The sequence below is a fragment of the Schistocerca cancellata genome, chromosome 2 (assembly GCF_023864275.1).
Source record: "Schistocerca cancellata isolate TAMUIC-IGC-003103 chromosome 2, iqSchCanc2.1, whole genome shotgun sequence".
NCBI classification, from domain to species: domain Eukaryota; kingdom Metazoa; phylum Arthropoda; class Insecta; order Orthoptera; family Acrididae; genus Schistocerca; species Schistocerca cancellata.
The window spans coordinates 859,146,598-859,163,903 of record NC_064627.1 but is presented as its reverse complement, the minus strand read 5'-3'; the positions used below and the strand labels follow the sequence as shown (position 1 = coordinate 859,163,903).

The following is a 17,306-nucleotide window of genomic DNA, read 5'->3' as shown; positions in this document are numbered from 1 at the left end:
TATCCCCCCTCCCATACACACATCACACATACGCCTGTCTCCCTACATTGTGCTCTGTTGACTGAGCACAGTGTAGGGAGACAGGTGTGTGTGTGTGTGTGTGTGTGTGTGTGTTACAGTATGAGAAAGGAATTTCATTCTGTAAACTAACAAAGCTCTACACCTTTTGCTTGTGTACATGTCAATGACAGTGTTCTGCCTTCCGGTGAGTCGTCTCCTTTATTCCTAAGTAATTTGTTATTCTCATACAGAACTTTCCATACAATATTATATTTCAGTATCAAATAGGCAGATATATAAATTGTAATGACGGGGCTTAGCGAATATTGGGTTTCCCAATACATGATAAAGAACCAGCAGTAGTTGATAAACAGTGCATTTAGAAAATGGTCAACACATATTCTTACAAAAGACTCTGCAGATAGAGTAGGCAGTGAACCAGCTGTGAATATAACATTAATTACATTTTTCCAACTTTGTCAAAATGATCCATTTACAAGAACACTGCCATATGCTGATGAACCATCATGCTATATGTGGAATGCAACAAGATGAATCTTTCAATTAAGAAAGCAACGAGCTCGAGTCAGGGGTCACAAAGAAATCTTCAAAAGTAATTAAGAGTATTTCTGAGCGTTCAAGAGTATTTATGAGCATGAAATGCTAACATTATTATGATACCTCTGAATGCTCATTTTTACAATATTTTTGCTTAATCTGGAATATTCTCAGAAAACAAATTACAATAAAGACCAAGCGACGTGGGTCTTTTTTAACTTGTAATCATAATAAATAAATCTTGCCTTTCATAGCGCCAGTGTTGGGTTTGGTATTTCAAGTAAAAAAAATGAGGAGGATGGTTGCTCTCTGCTAAATCTATGGCATTGAGTCTGCTTGAATATTATGATTTCCAAGTTCATAGCAAAAATCAAAAACATTATCATAATGCATAAACAGATACATACCCTGCAAATTGGTCTGAGGTGAACTCCTAGAGAATGGTAATTTGTATTGTGTATAAACCCAGCATTTAAGAGTGTTGCCAAACCTCTCTGTGGAATAAAAAAGACAATACAGTAAAGCAAAATAAGAGGTTGGTTTCAACATGTGAGAAAGTAATGTTAACTACAGTTACGTCTATATTTCAGGGACAAAACCAGGAAGACTAATTCTAATTAATTACAAAGATATAGAAATTTAATTAAAGTGAACACAGAAAAGAACTTTTGCTCACAGTACTTCTTTCACCTCTATTTAGTAGTAATTTCAGATGTTCAACATCATTTTCATAGATATTACTTTCTAAACTGAAATGTAGCTCAAGAGTCTCACTTAAAATGAAAACACACGTTTCTGTACCCAGTAATGAATTCTAGTACATTCAGTGTCATTAATACAACACTAAATATGCTAGAATTAATTACTTATTTTTGCATAATGTATGCGACAAACAAGTGCCCAGTGGAAAAAGGGCACATGCCACTGTGATTTTGGTACAGGAAGACAGCCGATGCCATCTAGTGTTGTAGGTGGGAACTTGTAGCGCAGTGGCATGTGCCCATTCCTTTAAAGAGAGCATATTATATTTGCTGTTATTCAGGACTGATGCATTCCCAGTGGAAAAGAGGCCCATGCCAACAGTATTTCTGTGTCTCACGAGTCGATTCGACTGATGGGTTGACTTGGTTCCGGAAAGACAATCAGAAAGGATTTCTCAAATGTTGTTCATATGTTTCCAAGATGGCGGCAATAGGTGTTGCTATTAATGTTACCCATGAACAAAATACAACAGTACATTATATATATATATATAAAGATGATGTGACTTACCAAACGAAACTGCTGGCAGGTCGATAGACACACAAACATACACACAAAATTCAAGCTTTCGCAACCAACAGTTGCTTCATCAGGAAAGAGGGAAGGAGAGAGAAAGACGAAAGGATGTGGGGTTTTAAGGGAGAGGGTAAGGAGTCATTCCAATCCCGGGAGCGGAAAGACTTACCTTAGGGGGAAAAAAGGACAGGTATACACTCGCACACACACACATATCCATCCGCACATACACAGACACAAGCAGACATTTGTAAAGGCAAAGAGTTTGGGCAGAGATGTCAGTCGAGGCGGAAGTACAGAGGCAAAGATGTTGTTGAAAGACAGGTGAGGTATGAGCGGCGGCAAATTGAAATTAGAAATTAGCTGAGATTGAGGCCTGGCGGATAGCGAGAAGAGAGGATATGCTGAAGGGCAAGTTCCCATCTCCGGAGTTCTGACAGGTTGGTGTTAGTGGGAAGTATCCAGATAACCCGGACAGTGTAACACTGTGCCAAGATGTGCTGTCCGTGCACCAAGGCATGTTTAGCCACAGAGTGATCCTCATTACCAACAAACACTGTCTGCCTGTGTCCATTCATGCGAATGGACAGTTTGTTGCTGGTCATTCCCACATAGAAAGCTTCACTGTGAAGGCAGGTCAGTTGGTAAATCACGTGGGTGCTTTCACACGTGGCTCTGCCTTTGATCGTGTACACCTTCCGGGTTACAGGACGGGAGTAGGTGGTGGTGGGAGGGTGCACGGGATAGGTTTTACACTGGGGGCGGTTACAAGGGTAGGAGCCAGAGGGTAGGGAAGGTGGTTTGGGGATTTCATAGGGATGAACCAAGAGGTTACGAAGGTTAGGTGGATGGCGGAAAGACACTCTTGGTGGAGTGGGGAGGATTTCATGAAGGATGGATCTCATTTCAGGGCATGATTTGAGGAAGTCCTATCCCTGCTGGAGAGCCACATTCAGAGTCTGATCCAGTCCCGGAAAGTATCTTGTCACAAGTGGGGCACTTTTGGGGTTCTTCTGTGGGAGGTTCTGGGTTTGAGGAGATGAGGAAGTGGCTCTGGTTATTTGCTTCTGTAACAGGTCGGGAGGGTAGTTGCGGGATGCGAAAGCTGTTTTCAGCTTGTTGGTGTAATGGTTCAGGGATTCAGGACTGGAGCAGATTCATTTGCCACGAAGACCTAGGCTGTAGGGAAGGGACCGTTTGATGTGGAATGGGTGGCAGCTGTCATAATGGAGGTACTGTTCCTTGTTGGTGAGTTTGATGTGGACGGACATGTGAAGCTGGCCACTGGACAGGTGGAGGTCAACGTCAAGGAAAGTGGCATGGGATTTGGAGTAGGACCAGGTGAATCTGATGGAACCAAAGGAGTTGAGGTTGGAGAGGAAATTCTGGAGTTCTTCTTCACTGTGAGTCCAGATCATGAAAATGTCATCAATAAATTTGTACCAAACTTTGGGTTGGCAGGCCTGGGTAACCAAGAAGGCTTCCTCTAAGTGACCCATGAATAGGTTGGCGTACAAGGGGGCCATCCTGGTACCCATGGCTGTTCCCTTTAATTGTTGGTATGTTTGGCCTTCGAAAGTGAAGTTTTGTGGGTCAGGATGAAGCTGGCTAAGGTAATGAGGAAGGAGGTTTTAGGTAGGGTGGCAGGTGATCGGCATGAAAGGAAGTGCTCCATCGCAGCGAGGGAGGGTAGTTACGGGATGCGAAAGCTGTTTTCAGGTTGTTGGTGTAATGGTTCAAGGATTCCGGACTGGAGCAGATTCATTTGCCACGAAGACCTAGGCTGTAGGGAAGGGACCGTTTGATGTGGAATGGGTGGCAGCTGTCATAATGGAGGTACTGTTGCTTGTTGGTGGGTTTGATGTGGACGGATGTGTGAAGCTGGCCATTGGACAGGTGGAGGTCAACGTCAAGGAAAGTGGCATGGGATTTAGAGTAGGACCAGATGAATCTGATGGAACCAAAGGAGTTGAGGTTTTTTACAGCCTAGGTCTTCGTGGCAAACGAATCTGCTCCAGTCCGGAATCCTTGAACCATTACACCAACAACCTGAAAACAGCTTTCGCATCCCGCAACTACCCTCCCGATTTGGTACAGAAGCAAATAACCAGAGCCACTTCCTCATCTCCTCAAACCCAGAACCTCCCACAGAAGAACCCCAAAAGTGCCCCACTTGTGACAGGATACTTTCCGGGACTGGATCAGATTCTGAATGTGGCTCTCCAGCAGGGATACGACTTCCTCAAATCCTGCCCTGAAATGAGATCCATCCTTCATGAAATTCTCCCCACTCCACCTAGAGTGTCTTTCCGCCGTCCACCTAACCTTCGTAACCTCTTAGTTCATCCCTATGAAATCCCCAAACCACCTTCCCTACCCTCTGGCTCCTACCCTTGTAACCGCCCCCAGTGTAAAACCTGTCCCATGCACCCTCCCACCACCACCTACTCCAGTCCTGTAACCCAGAAGGTGTACACAATCAAAGGCAGAGCCACGTGTGAAAGCACCCACGTGATTTACCAACTGACCTGCCTACACTGTGAAGCCTTCTATGTGGGAATGACCAGCAACAAACTGTCCATTTGCATGAATGGACACAGGCAGACAGTGTTTGTTGGTAATGAGGATCACCCTGTGGCTAAACATGCCTTGGTGCACGGCCAGCACATCTTGGCACAGTGTTACACCGTCCGGGTTATCTGGATACTTCCCACTAACACCAACCTGTCAGAACTCCGGAGATGGGAACTTGCCCTTCAGCATATCCTCTCTTCTCGCTATCCGCCAGGCCTCAATCTCAGCTAATTTCTAATTTCAATTTGCCGCCGCTCATACCTCACCTGTCTTTCAACAACATCTTTGCCTCTGTACTTCCGCCTCGACTGACATCTCTGCCCAAACTCTTTGCCTTTACAAAGGTTAAGAAACAATGGAAAAGAAAATAAATCCTGAAAAAATAAGATTGAGCCCAAGAAAGTGTTTTGTAATGCCACTGACCCATGCTGCAAAACTAGTTTCTGCAAATACTCAACACTGAATGAACGACAGAAGGAAGTAATGTTTAGAGTTTTATCAATTGGGAGATTATAACAAGCACAATGCTTATTTATCTGGATTAGTGCAACCTAATAGGTGCAAAAAAGTATATCCAAGGAAGAGGAAGGTTCTAAGAGTAAGCCAGACAAGGTTTCTTTCAGGTATTTTATTCAAGACACTCCAGTTACTGAGGCGGAAATGTGTAGGGCCGCATTTTAGCCGTTTATGCCATTTCTGTTAAATGTTTGAGGACTGTCCATAACAATGAACTGAGAGTCATGAATCTACAATATATGTATCTGTACATACACCTTGACAGGATAGAAGAGGCCAGCATTCTAACAGACCTCATGCCATTGATAACGAGAGAAAAAATAAGGTTAGAAATCACATCGAAATGTTTTCAAGGTACACATCGCACTACAATAGAACGCAGAATCTCTTCACTCAATTGCTGGAATGTATAGTTTGTACTGTGAAGATCTTAAAAATACAGATGAAGTCCCAGTGAATCCACGGGCATCACACTACACCTTGAGAAAGCTGAAGCTACATATAGTGCTCTGAAAAGTGACTCAAATGAGTCAAAACTGAACGGCAGTGATGCACTTGTTTAGCAATTTGTGCCTCCAATATATTCAAATTTTTATCAGTCATTGATAAGTGATGGTAGTGACGATTCAACGGAACAGGAAAACATTGATGAAGAGTTTGACTATTGATGGTGTGTTATGTAATGTGTCTACATGACAAGCATTTCATTTTCTGTACTTTAAATTGTAATAAAGTGGCCTAATATTTAACACAATTTGCAAAACACCATCTGCTTACTGTAACAACTGTTGGTATCACAGCAGGAGTTCATATTACTATAAAAAATCATATTTCCTTAATTCCCATTTCCTGACACAATATACTTTGGTGGCATGTCCCCTTTTCCACTGGGCCCCTCATATAATATTTTCAAGGCTATATTGAGTACCCTATGGAGTCTGCATTCCAAATTATATTTTGGAAATGCAGATTAAAGCAAATAAGGATCTTTGTATCAACATCTAAATTACAAATATTTAGTTGCATGTAATATATGATGTGGTGGCAATACTATGAAAAGCATAGATTGCTACTGGCCATATAGCGGAGATGTTGAGTCACAGATAGGCACATAACAAAAAGACAGTCAAGCAAGTCTGCTGTCAGCCAAAAAGGCCCTCTTATAAATTAGACAAAGTACACATACACATGCAGATGCAACTCACACACGACCACTGTTTCTGGCTGCTGAAGCCAGAAGAGAGACAGTAGTCTCGCGTGCGTGCATGCGCGCGCGTGTGTGTGTGTGTGTGTGTGTGTGTGTGTGTGTGTGTGTGTGTGTGTGTGTGTGTGAAGGCCTTTTTGGCTGAAAGCTTACTTGCTTGACAATCTTTTTATTGTGCCTATCTGCAACTCATCATCTCCGTTACATGGTCAGTAGCAATCTATCCTTTTCATAATACTGTCATTATTCCAACCATTATTTGATATGATAGGGGGGTTAAAATTAAAACATTTACAAAAATTCACAGTTCAGTTCTTAGTCCATCTTTGAATTATTTCTTTATTACAATGAAAATCCACTTACAAAAGCTACAGAATTGCAAGGAGACAGAATGGCTGGTCAGTATTTACTTTCAGGTGGCAAAATTGCCAGCACCACCGATAAACATGTCCATTCATTTTTGTTTTCCCTCGTCCTCACTACAGGTGGATGATTTGCAACTTGAGTACGATAGTTTTTCTATTTTTATATCTGCTTATTGGCCGTACTTAGAATTTTGCCTCATAACAATAAGTACTAGAATTTTTTTTTCCTTTCACTTTATTTTTTACCTCTGCCAAAGATAAGTATGTATGAAAAATGCTAAATGTTATCTTGATTTAGAGTTCAAGTTCAACTGTAGGTCCTCTTATAACTGTCTGCGTAAGTTATTTCAAAGGTTGGAGGGAGGCAAGGATCTCATCACTTATAAAAGTACCATGTCTGATTTTATTTTATTTACTCATCCAAGAATTTTCTCATTTTGTCATCATATTACAATGGAAATCAATAGCTTACAATTTACATACATACAGACTGTATAAGTAGGGTTCTTTGAGGATAGGACAGGTGGTCAGATATGGCCTTCATGAAGGAACCATCCTGGCATTTGCCTGAAATGATTCATATAAAAACAGAAAACTTAAATCAGGATAGCTGGACACAGCAAACTCATTCCTCTCAAATATGAGGTCAGTGTCTTAGCAACTGCCCTACCTGATTTGATTAGTCCCTATTGTACAATGTTCTTTTACATACAATTTGCACCACATAACTTAATAATATAAAACAGTTTTGCAATACAGCACTGAACACAATAAAGACACCTGCTGGTGACCTCTGGACCACGAACATGCTGCTATGTCCCTTGCACTCCTCCACTACGTTCGGAAAACCAACTACATGCCCATTAACATTCACCTATGCCCCTGCAAATCTTCATGTCCTCCCCTCAGTCTGCCTGAAAAACAGACTGCATCCGACACCCTCCTCTGCCCCCCACCTCCCTTTGATGAGCAAGATGTTGAGCTAGGGAGAGTGTCATTACTACCATGCACTGCAGAATTTGACACAATTTCCCTGTAACAGCATTACAACGTGAACATGCATTGTAATGTGACGGAGTCCTGTTGTTAGTGCCTTTCTTTATTAACTACTACTCTGAGCCCTCTAAGTAATCTTTAACTGAGTAGTAAACATTACATTTAGTTGCTGTTTAAACAGATATATTTTAGTAATCTTTTTCATCTCCTCGGGGAATTTATTATACAATTTTATTCCCCAACAGCAAGTGTTGTTTTCAGTTTTTAATTCATTTTTCCTTGGTTCTTCTTCTGTAATTATGTAGAAAGTGGTTAGTGAAACACTTAGTAACGTTTTTTCCTGATCTGTGCAACAGACTGATAGATGTACTCACTTGGTGCAGGAAGGAAGCCCAGTTTTTTTAAAAATATGATGAGGTTAGACTGCTACTCACCACAGAGGGGGCGGGCATTGATAATCAACGCCTCCTTTATATTGCGAGTAGCAATCTATCCTTTCCATATTTTTGTTAGTTTATCTTGGATCCATTGTTCAGTTTTTTGAATAGTTACTTACAAAGAGTCTGATTAATACTCCTAGGTATTATACTCATGGCTCTTTTCCACAGTTTAAAAACCATGTAAATATTTTGTGCCTTCAACCCCCAGAAAAGAATTGAGTGTACATTGGAATAGTATGTCACCCCAAGACACTGGCTCTTCCAAATTGAAGATCTATTTTGCTTATCGCCTAACTTGGTTGATGGTTCATCGTGCACAATCCCAGTTGACAGTTGCCTATCTAACAGCTTGCAGGAACAACAAAAATTTGATTCTCAACATTTCAGATATTTACTAACCAAATTTAAAAATTTTAAATGCTGCCATTATCCACTCATTAAGAAGTATAATCTTATGCTAAAGGCTTAACATAGTATGAAAAGGATTACAGTTGGACTGTGTGTGTGCCATGAGGGAGCTTAGCTGACCATGAGCAAATACCCACACTATATTCATCCAGTATTTGAGAATGAGAGCACTTATCAGCTTCCAAGAAACTATAGATATAATTTCAAACCTTTTCAAAAATGTTTCTTACCGAGGGCTCCCCCTCCCCCCAAACACACAAAATGATGAAAGAAAGAAAGTTAATTGTTTACTACTTTTCGCTGCTCGTGCAGTGAAACTGATGCCGGGTATAACACTTTAGTTTATTAGTACTTAACTACTAACTCCGTTACAATACACTTTGCAGACACTATTCATATATATCATACTGTTCGACAAATAGGTCAGGGGATTTGATGTCATAAATATTGAGATGTGCGAAAAACTAATTGTCGTTTAAAACAGAGTGCAAATTATCAAGATTATACTGAACTAGTGCTTCATAATGAAAGTACTTTGTGACTTCCAACAAACTTTAAACATAATTTCAAATCTCTTTTTTTACACTTATTCTCACTTAATCAAACCATGGAAAGTCCGGGTTGGAATGCCAACAATATTATGAAAAACGATAGATTGCTATACATCATAAAGATAACATGTTGAGTTACTGACAGGCACAACAAAAAGAATGCTTCACATTGAGCTTTCAGCCAAAGCCTCTGTCAGAAAGGAGAACACGCATACATTCACACAAGCAAGCACACCTCTCTCTCTCTCTCTCTCTCTCTCTCTCTCTCTCTCACACACACACACACACACACACACACACACACACAAAAATCGCTACCTCCAGCTCTCACTTATATGCTTAATGTCAAAAATTTGACATATTAGCTAATTTGTAAAGTAATCAGAAGTTTGAAGCTCTTTTATATGTGGAAGTTTAATTCTTTAAAGAATCTGGAATTTACTGGTCGAATCCTAAGAACATAACAAGCTGATCATATTTCTTTATTAGTATCTTCGTGTGTTTGTTCCATGTTAAATGACCATTAATATCCAGCCCCAAAAATTTTTGTGTTTGTTACACAATCTCTAGATTTGTCATCTTTGTTTTATGCAACAGTTGTTTTCCATCTTTGTGCTGAAGTGCATATTTTCCAGGTACAACTAGAACCACTTGTTTTACTTATTGCTTTTAGCTTGTTTAGTAGTATTTTTATGGTCAACAGTTTCACAAGCCTTGGACAAACCTAAGAATCTACCTGTAACACAGTCATCCTTGTCAAGAGCTTCAAGTACCACTTTTGTGAACTCTGTAATGTCCAACATTGTACTTCTTGCACTTCAAATACCAAACAGTATGTAATTAAAAAGGTTGCTTACTAAAGATCTGCAGTTTTCAAACCTTGGGGTTGATGATAGGTTTATTTATTAATTCATGATGAATAATGGGAAGATTACAAAAAGTATGATTAAAAAGAGTTTACACTGTTTCCTTGTTTCATACACAACAGAAGCAGGCAATAGTCATATCAACACTACTGTGGGTTGGATATGACATGTGGACACTTATCATCATGATGACAAGAAACTTGTGTGGTTGAAAGTGCAGAAGCTTCAGTCAATTATGATCATGAAATAGAGGAACTACATAATCAAGTTATAATTCCCAAGGAAATGTAAGTGTGCCATCAATACCTGCAGGCTTGCATGGATTGGCCAAACCAACAGCATAAGTAGTAAGACTTCCTCTATGATGAGTTCAGTATTATCAAAAGACCTTTTAATGTACTTCTAAAATACAGCCATGTGTTGTTCAAAAAGGACCATAAGAACACAAACATAATTTAAAATACTTTGGACACTCTGCTAGAAGATAACATCTTCTGGCATTTAATTACATCTGCTTTACTTGATTTGTTCAAATACGATTACAAAAAACACAATTAAGGGGCAGAAACTCCAACAAATTCATTCACTTCCTTGACCTATAATCAAGTGTACTATATGTAGATACTTGTTTTAGGCACCAATTGGTCTCACAACTTCCCAATCCCTTCTACAGAGATGACGATACCCTCAAGAGACCTCAGGAGAGAAACATGTATTCGAAAATGAGTGGTAGCTGATGACGACAACACAGTATCACAGGAAATAACTCACTACTGATAATTAGTATCATACGCCCAAATACATCAGAACAAACTGTCACATAACTATATAAAAAATCAAGGAAACTACTCAAAGATCACATGCGGACTGACATATTACTTATTTAACAGTTAACCAGTTAAGTATCAGCCACAACCAAGTTCCAAATTTTTCAGTGAGTTTACATAAATCGGTGTGTCTGCTATTCTAGATCATACAAAAATCAGTCAGTGAAATGAATGTAAAAATGGATTTCATTGTGTACACTGAAATATGCATTATAAATCCCTTCTGAATATGATTACTGTGTGATAAATTAAACTTAAAACCAATCTGTACCTTTGATTCACAAGGAAGTAATTTTTTCCACGGTGTCAGATTTTCAGTGCATACAATTTCCCTCGGTAGGGCAGCATATCGGAGCAGGCTAGAATTCAACTGTTTATCAAGTGTCACACCAGATGGCCTGAGGCTGTATTCAGGCTGTAGACTATTGGACTTGTCAATAAAATTCAAGGATGCACAAAGCAGACCAGAGAGAGCACCCGTCAGTTCCTTCCACAGCTTATCAATGCTGAAACGCAAAATATAACAAAGTAGTAATCAAAATTACTCTAAATACTCCTTATTTCCTTACTTTCTTTTATAATGTTATAAACTAAATTCCAAAAACTACATGAGAAGTAGCATATGACTTTCAATTAATACAGAAAGAGTAAACTTGTCCAAATTCACAACACACAATTAAACTTTTCTCCTCAATTTCTCTTTGGTGTTCCAGCTTTTACTGCAATCTCTCTGACAGGAAGCTTTTAGGAAGCACCGCATTGTTTACTTTACGGATACCACTTGCCGACATGAAAATTCAGATGTTATTTAACAGAGGCACCACTGACAAAACAGAATACGAATTAAATGCACATTTGACCATTTAAATAATGGGAGTGACAAAGGTAACAACTCCCTGAACAGTTAATTACTAATATTAATCAAGGATATATCCATAAAATAAGATAATTATACTATTAAGTAAGCCCTTATGACTGAGAAACCCTTTAAATTGGTTGGTTAGTTGGTTGATTCACGGTAGGGGACCAAACAGCAAGATCATTGGTCCCATCAGATTAGGGAAGGATGGGGAAAGGTTAGGGAAATCATAGAAAACCTAAATCAGGATGGTTGGATGCAGGTTTGAACCGTCATCCTCCCGAATGCAAGTCCAGTGTGCTAATCAGAGCACCACTTCACTCAGTCACCCTTTAATTAAAATTCTTAATTACTCTTTACTTGATTTACCAGCAAGAACTAATGAAATTTTGGACTATTACTAGCATTATGTTTAGTAATTAAAATTGTAACTGGATTATTTTTGGCAATATATTACATATCAAATATTACCATAACATTTAGAAGTATAGTTCACATCTGTTGAGATGCAAATAACGGCTGAATTATCCAATCATTACATGCAAATGGAGCTTCTATATTTTTTTTACCTGTATTTATTTAGAAGCAGGACACGGAATTTATTATGGTTCATATACAAGGCAAGTCACTAACTGTTGCCACCTAGAATACCTCCAAAAGTACGATAGCTGAAAAGTTTGTGGAACAAAAAAATTGCATGGGACAATGGGGGCCATAATATGATGTTGGTTTCTTGTTGCTAGGTGGGGCTTTATCAGAGATATGGTCAACTTTGTTTTTTTTTTTTTTTTTTTTTTTTTTATGGGGTGCTATAGTTTGGTACTTATTTTCTGATAACAGCTATCAAGATCAATCCTATGATGTGCAACAATAAGATCTTTGAAAGTCAACGAAGGTCAGAATGGTGGCATGAACGTGTTTGAAGTGAGGAGGAGGAGAAGGATATTAGTGTTTAACGTCCCGTCGACAACGAGGTCATTAGAGACGGAGCGCAAGCTCGGGTTAGGGAAGGATGGGGAAGGAAATCGGCCGTGCCCTTTCAAAGGAACCATCCCGGCATTTGCCTGAAGCGATTTAGGGAAATCACGGAAAACCTAAATCAGGGTGGCCGGAGATGGGATTGAACCGTCGTCCTCCCGAATGCGAGTCCAGTGTGCTAACCACTGCGCCACCTCGCTTGGTGTTTGAAGTGACGACCACTGGTATCAATGCAGTGCTGCAATCTTCTTACATGGATTGAGTGGTATTCCTCATCACTTTGGCACTTATCGAAGCACATGCTCTGACAATTCTCTTTCGTATATCATGCAAATAATAAATATTCGCCGAATACAGCGTATCCATCTAACATGCCATTAACATGTAAACACCATTCGATGGTTTCACAATACAACACTAATAGGAACAGTAAGACTAGTAACGTCGAATCAAGCGAATGTGAATGATGCATTGTTTCGAAGAATAAGTCGATATGCTTCTCATTTATGGAGAATGACAATGAAATTCAGTGAGAGCTAGAGACTTATATGCTGAAAGACATCTTGAACGTACTCACTCTAAATGTCGTACATTTAAATATTTGTATGACAAACTGAGAACAACTGTATCTTTAACACATCTGAAACATATCTGGCAAAGGAAAGTTACTAATGAGGAAACAGGAATCGGTACTCTCGCCACTGTGGTTCGAGATCCTTGTGTTAGTTCACGTAAAATCGCAAGGGAATCTGGCATGAGCCAGAGTAGTGTTGTTCGTGTTCTGCATCGCCATAAATATCATTTGTACTGTAACAGTCTCTACCAAGAATTAACTGGTATGGATTGTATGTGTCATATTGAATTCTGCCGATGGGCTCAACTTCAGATTTAGAGGGATGACACATTTACTAATTTGATTTTATTTACTGACAAGGCTACATTCACAAACCATGGAAATGTCAATTCTCACAACATGCATTATTGGGCAACTTAAAATCCCTATTGTATGCAGCAAGTTGCACACCAAAAACCATGGTCGGTGAATGTATGGTGTGGTATTCTGGAGGACAGAATTATAGACCCCTCATCGAAGGAAATCTTAATGGTAGGAAGTACACCACACTCCTGCAAGAAACAATAGGTCCGTTATTGGAAGAAATACCTTTAGGAACAAGGAACAGAATGTGGTATCAACATGATGGGTGTCTGGCACATTTTTTACTGATGGCTAGAAATGAGTTGCAGAGACAATTCCCAAATTGTTGGATTGGACACGGAGGACATGTGTCATGGCTGGCTCATTCACCAGACTTGATGCCTATGGATATTTTTTTTTCTTTTTTATTATTATTGGGATTCGTAAAAAGACATTGTTTATAAAGACATTCCAACTACACCTGAAGATATGCGAGAGAGAATTGTCAGTGCATACACTTCGATAAGTGCCAATGTGATAAGGAACACTATTCAATCCATGATAAGAAGATTGCAGCACTGCATTCATAGCAATGGTCATTACTTTGAACACCTTCTGTAAATCAATGTTCATGCCACCTTTGTGACCTTCGCTGACTTTCAAAGACCTTACTGTTACACATCATTGGATTTGTCTCAATGTCCGCTCTCAGAAAATAGGAACAAAACTATAGCATCCCATTTACAAAACAAAGTTGACCTTCATATCTCTGACATGATCCAACATAGCAACAAAAAACGAAAGTCATATTATGGCCCCCGTTGTCCCATGCAACTTTTGTCCCACAAACTTTTCAGCAACTATCATACGTTGGAGCTATTATTGGTGGCAACAGACAGCAAAGAAAGAGTGAGGAAGAGTTAAAATGGAGGTTGGGTGGAGGCCTGGGAGCTAAGGCCAGATGTTCACTCTTAGACTGTGGGATAAAAACCCTCCTCACAAAAAAGCATAAAATTGTACGAGGGCAGTTCAATAAGTAATGCAACACATTTTTTTTTTCTGAAACAGGGGTTGTTTTATTCAGCATTGAAATACACCAGGTTATTCCCCAATCTTTTAGCTACACAACACTATTTTTCAACGTAATCTCCATTCAATGCTACGGCCTTACGCCACCTTGAAATTAGGGCCTGTATGCCTGCACGGTACCATTCCACAGGTCGATGTCGGAGCCAACATCGTACTGCATCAATAACTTCTTCATCATCCGCGTAGTGCCTCCCACGGATTGCGTCCTTCATTGGGCCAAACATATGGAAATCGAAGGTGCGAGTTCGGGGCTGTAAGGTGCATGAGGAAGAACAGTCCACTGAAGTTTTGTGAGCTCCTCTCGGGTGCGAAGACTTGTGTGAGGTCTTGCGTTGTCATGAAGAAGGAGAAGTTCGTTCAGATTTTTGTGCCTACAAACACGCTGAAGTCGTTTCTTCAATTTCTGAAGAGTACCACAATACACTTCAGAGTTGATCGTTTGACCATGGGGAAGGACATCGAACAGAATAATCCCTTCAGCGTCCCAGAAGACTGTAACTATGACTTTACCGGCTGAGGGTATGGCTTTAAACTTTTTCTTGGTAGGGGAGTGGGTGTGGCGCCACTCCATTGATTGCCGTTTTGTTTCAGGTTCGAAGTGATGAACCCATGTTTCATCGCCTGTAACAATCTTTGACAAGAAATTGTCATCCTCAGCCACATGGCGAGCAAGCAATTCCACACAGATGGTTCTCCTTTGCTCTTTATGGTGTTCGGTTAGACAACGAGGGACCCAGCGGGAACAAACCTTTGAATATCCCAACTGGTGAACAATTGTGACAGCACTACCAACAGAGATGTCAAGTTGAGCACTGAGTTGTTTGATGGTGATCCGTCGATCATCTCGAACGAGTGTGTTCGCACGTTCCGCCATTGCAGGAGTCACAGCTGTGCACGGCCGGCCCACACGCGGGAGATCAGGCAGTCTTGCTTGACCTCGCGGCGATGATGACACACGCTTTGCCCAACGACTCACCGTGCTTTTGTCCACTGCCAGATCACCGTAGACATTCTGCAAGCGCCTATGAATATCTGAGGTGCCCTGGTTTTCCGCCAAAAGAAACTCGATCACTGCCCATTGTTTGCAACGCACATCCGTTACAGACGCCATTTTAACAGCTCCGTACAGCGCTGCCACCTGTCGGAAGTCAATGAAACTATACGAGACGAAGCGGGAATGTTTGAAAATATTCCACAAGAAATTTCCGGTTTTTTCAACCAAAATTGGCCGAGAAAAAAAATGTGTTGCATTACTTATTGAACTGCCCTCGTAATAGCAGTTGAGGCATTGTCTCCCAACACCACTGGCAGTGCAGTGGGAAGGTGAAAAGTCTGCTACAGAGCAGCTAAAAGTTGGCAGTCCAATAAGATGTGGACGACAGTCAAGTGGGAACCACAGCGACACTGAGGCGGGGCCTTGCAATGGAGGAGGTGACCATGAGCCAGTCAAGTACGGCAGATGCAGAGCTGGCAAAGGACAATGGAGTCCCTTTGAGTGGGTCACATGGATGACCACATTCACACTACATAGTTTATTTGGTGTACTGAGGATGCGCCATTCAGTATCCCAGATCCCAAAAACTTTGCCGTGTAGGACCAATCGGAAATCAGTTCCCGGGAGTCCGATCTCCAGAGTTGGTTTATCGGTAGCTTGTTTGGCCAGTCCGTCAGTAAGTTTATTGCACGGGATCCCAACACGTCTTGGGGTCCAAATGAAAGACACTGAACTTCCACTGTTTCTGAGGACATAAAGAGACTCCCGGATAGTCATTACCAAGGGATGGCAAGGGAAGCACTGGTTGAGAGCTTGTAGGCTACTTAAGGAGTCGCTACAGATGACAAACTCACCTGCGCAGGAGCAGATATGCTCAAGAGTGCAAGAGATGGCCACCAACTCTGCAGCGAATACACTGTAGCCATCTGGCAAGGAGCGCTGTTTAGTATGGCCAGCATGAGCGTAAGTGAAGCCAGTGTGACCATCGACCATTGAGCCATAAGTGTAGACTATTTATGAGCCCTGGAACTCACCGAGAATAGAGAAAGAGTGACGGTGGAGGGCCTCAGGTGGAACTGAGCCTTTTGGACCTTGTGATAGGTCCAGATGAAGTTGTGGCCAAAGGCATGGACCATAGAGACATACGTGAGTTGACCCACAGGAAAGGTGGTAGAGGAAAAGTGTTGAGTGCAGTAAGAAGTGACCAGACACAGACTGCAATTGGAATCCCCAACCTGAGCTGCCATTGTGAGAGATGGATTGCAGTGTTAGGGAAAAGGAGACGGTAATTTGGATGGTGAGGTGAACTATGAATGTGGGCAGTATAATTCACATGCAGTTACTGTCACCTAGTATCCAATTGAGAAATGCCAGCTTCTAAGAGGAGGCTGTTCGCTGAGGTGGTTCAGAAAGTCCCGTCACAAGCCAAACTCTACAGTGGTGTATAGGGTCCAGCAGCCGCAATGCTGAGGGCAATGCTGAACCATACACCAGGCTCCCTTAGCCAAGACGGGACTGCACAAGGGCTCTGTACAGCTGCAGCAGTTTAGGGCAATTAGCATCCCAGTTGGTGTGGCTCAGGTATCCAATTATATTAAGATGCTGCCAGCACTTTTCCTTTTGCTGATGAAGATGAGGAAACCAAGGTAAACAGCCGTCAAAGACCAGTCCCAAAAAGCAGTAAGTCTCCCTACATTAAGTAGTTGCTCATCGAGGTAAAGTTCTGGATAGGGGTAGACAGTATGACGATGATACAAGTGCATGACGCAAGTCTGGGTGGCTGAAAACTGAAAGCCACGAGTGTGGTCCCACGACTGTGCCTTTCATATGACTCCTTGCAGTCAATGTTCAGCCACATCAATAGAAGAGGAGCAGAAGGATATAAAA

At 41.0% G+C, this 17,306-nt stretch overlaps 1 protein-coding gene across 1 annotated transcript in view; it reads right to left on the bottom strand.

Annotated features, from left to right (window-relative positions):
* Positions 1-17,306, bottom strand: part of LOC126162794 (GPI transamidase component PIG-T) — a 136,336-nt gene that overhangs the window by 92,177 nt on the left and 26,853 nt on the right. The window contains exons 3-4 of the mRNA XM_049919514.1: positions 10,855-11,089; positions 966-1,052 (exon numbers count right to left, since the gene is read on the bottom strand). Coding sequence (XP_049775471.1) covers positions 966-1,052; positions 10,855-11,089 — 322 coding nt within the window. The remainder of the gene's footprint in view (positions 1-965; positions 1,053-10,854; positions 11,090-17,306) is intronic.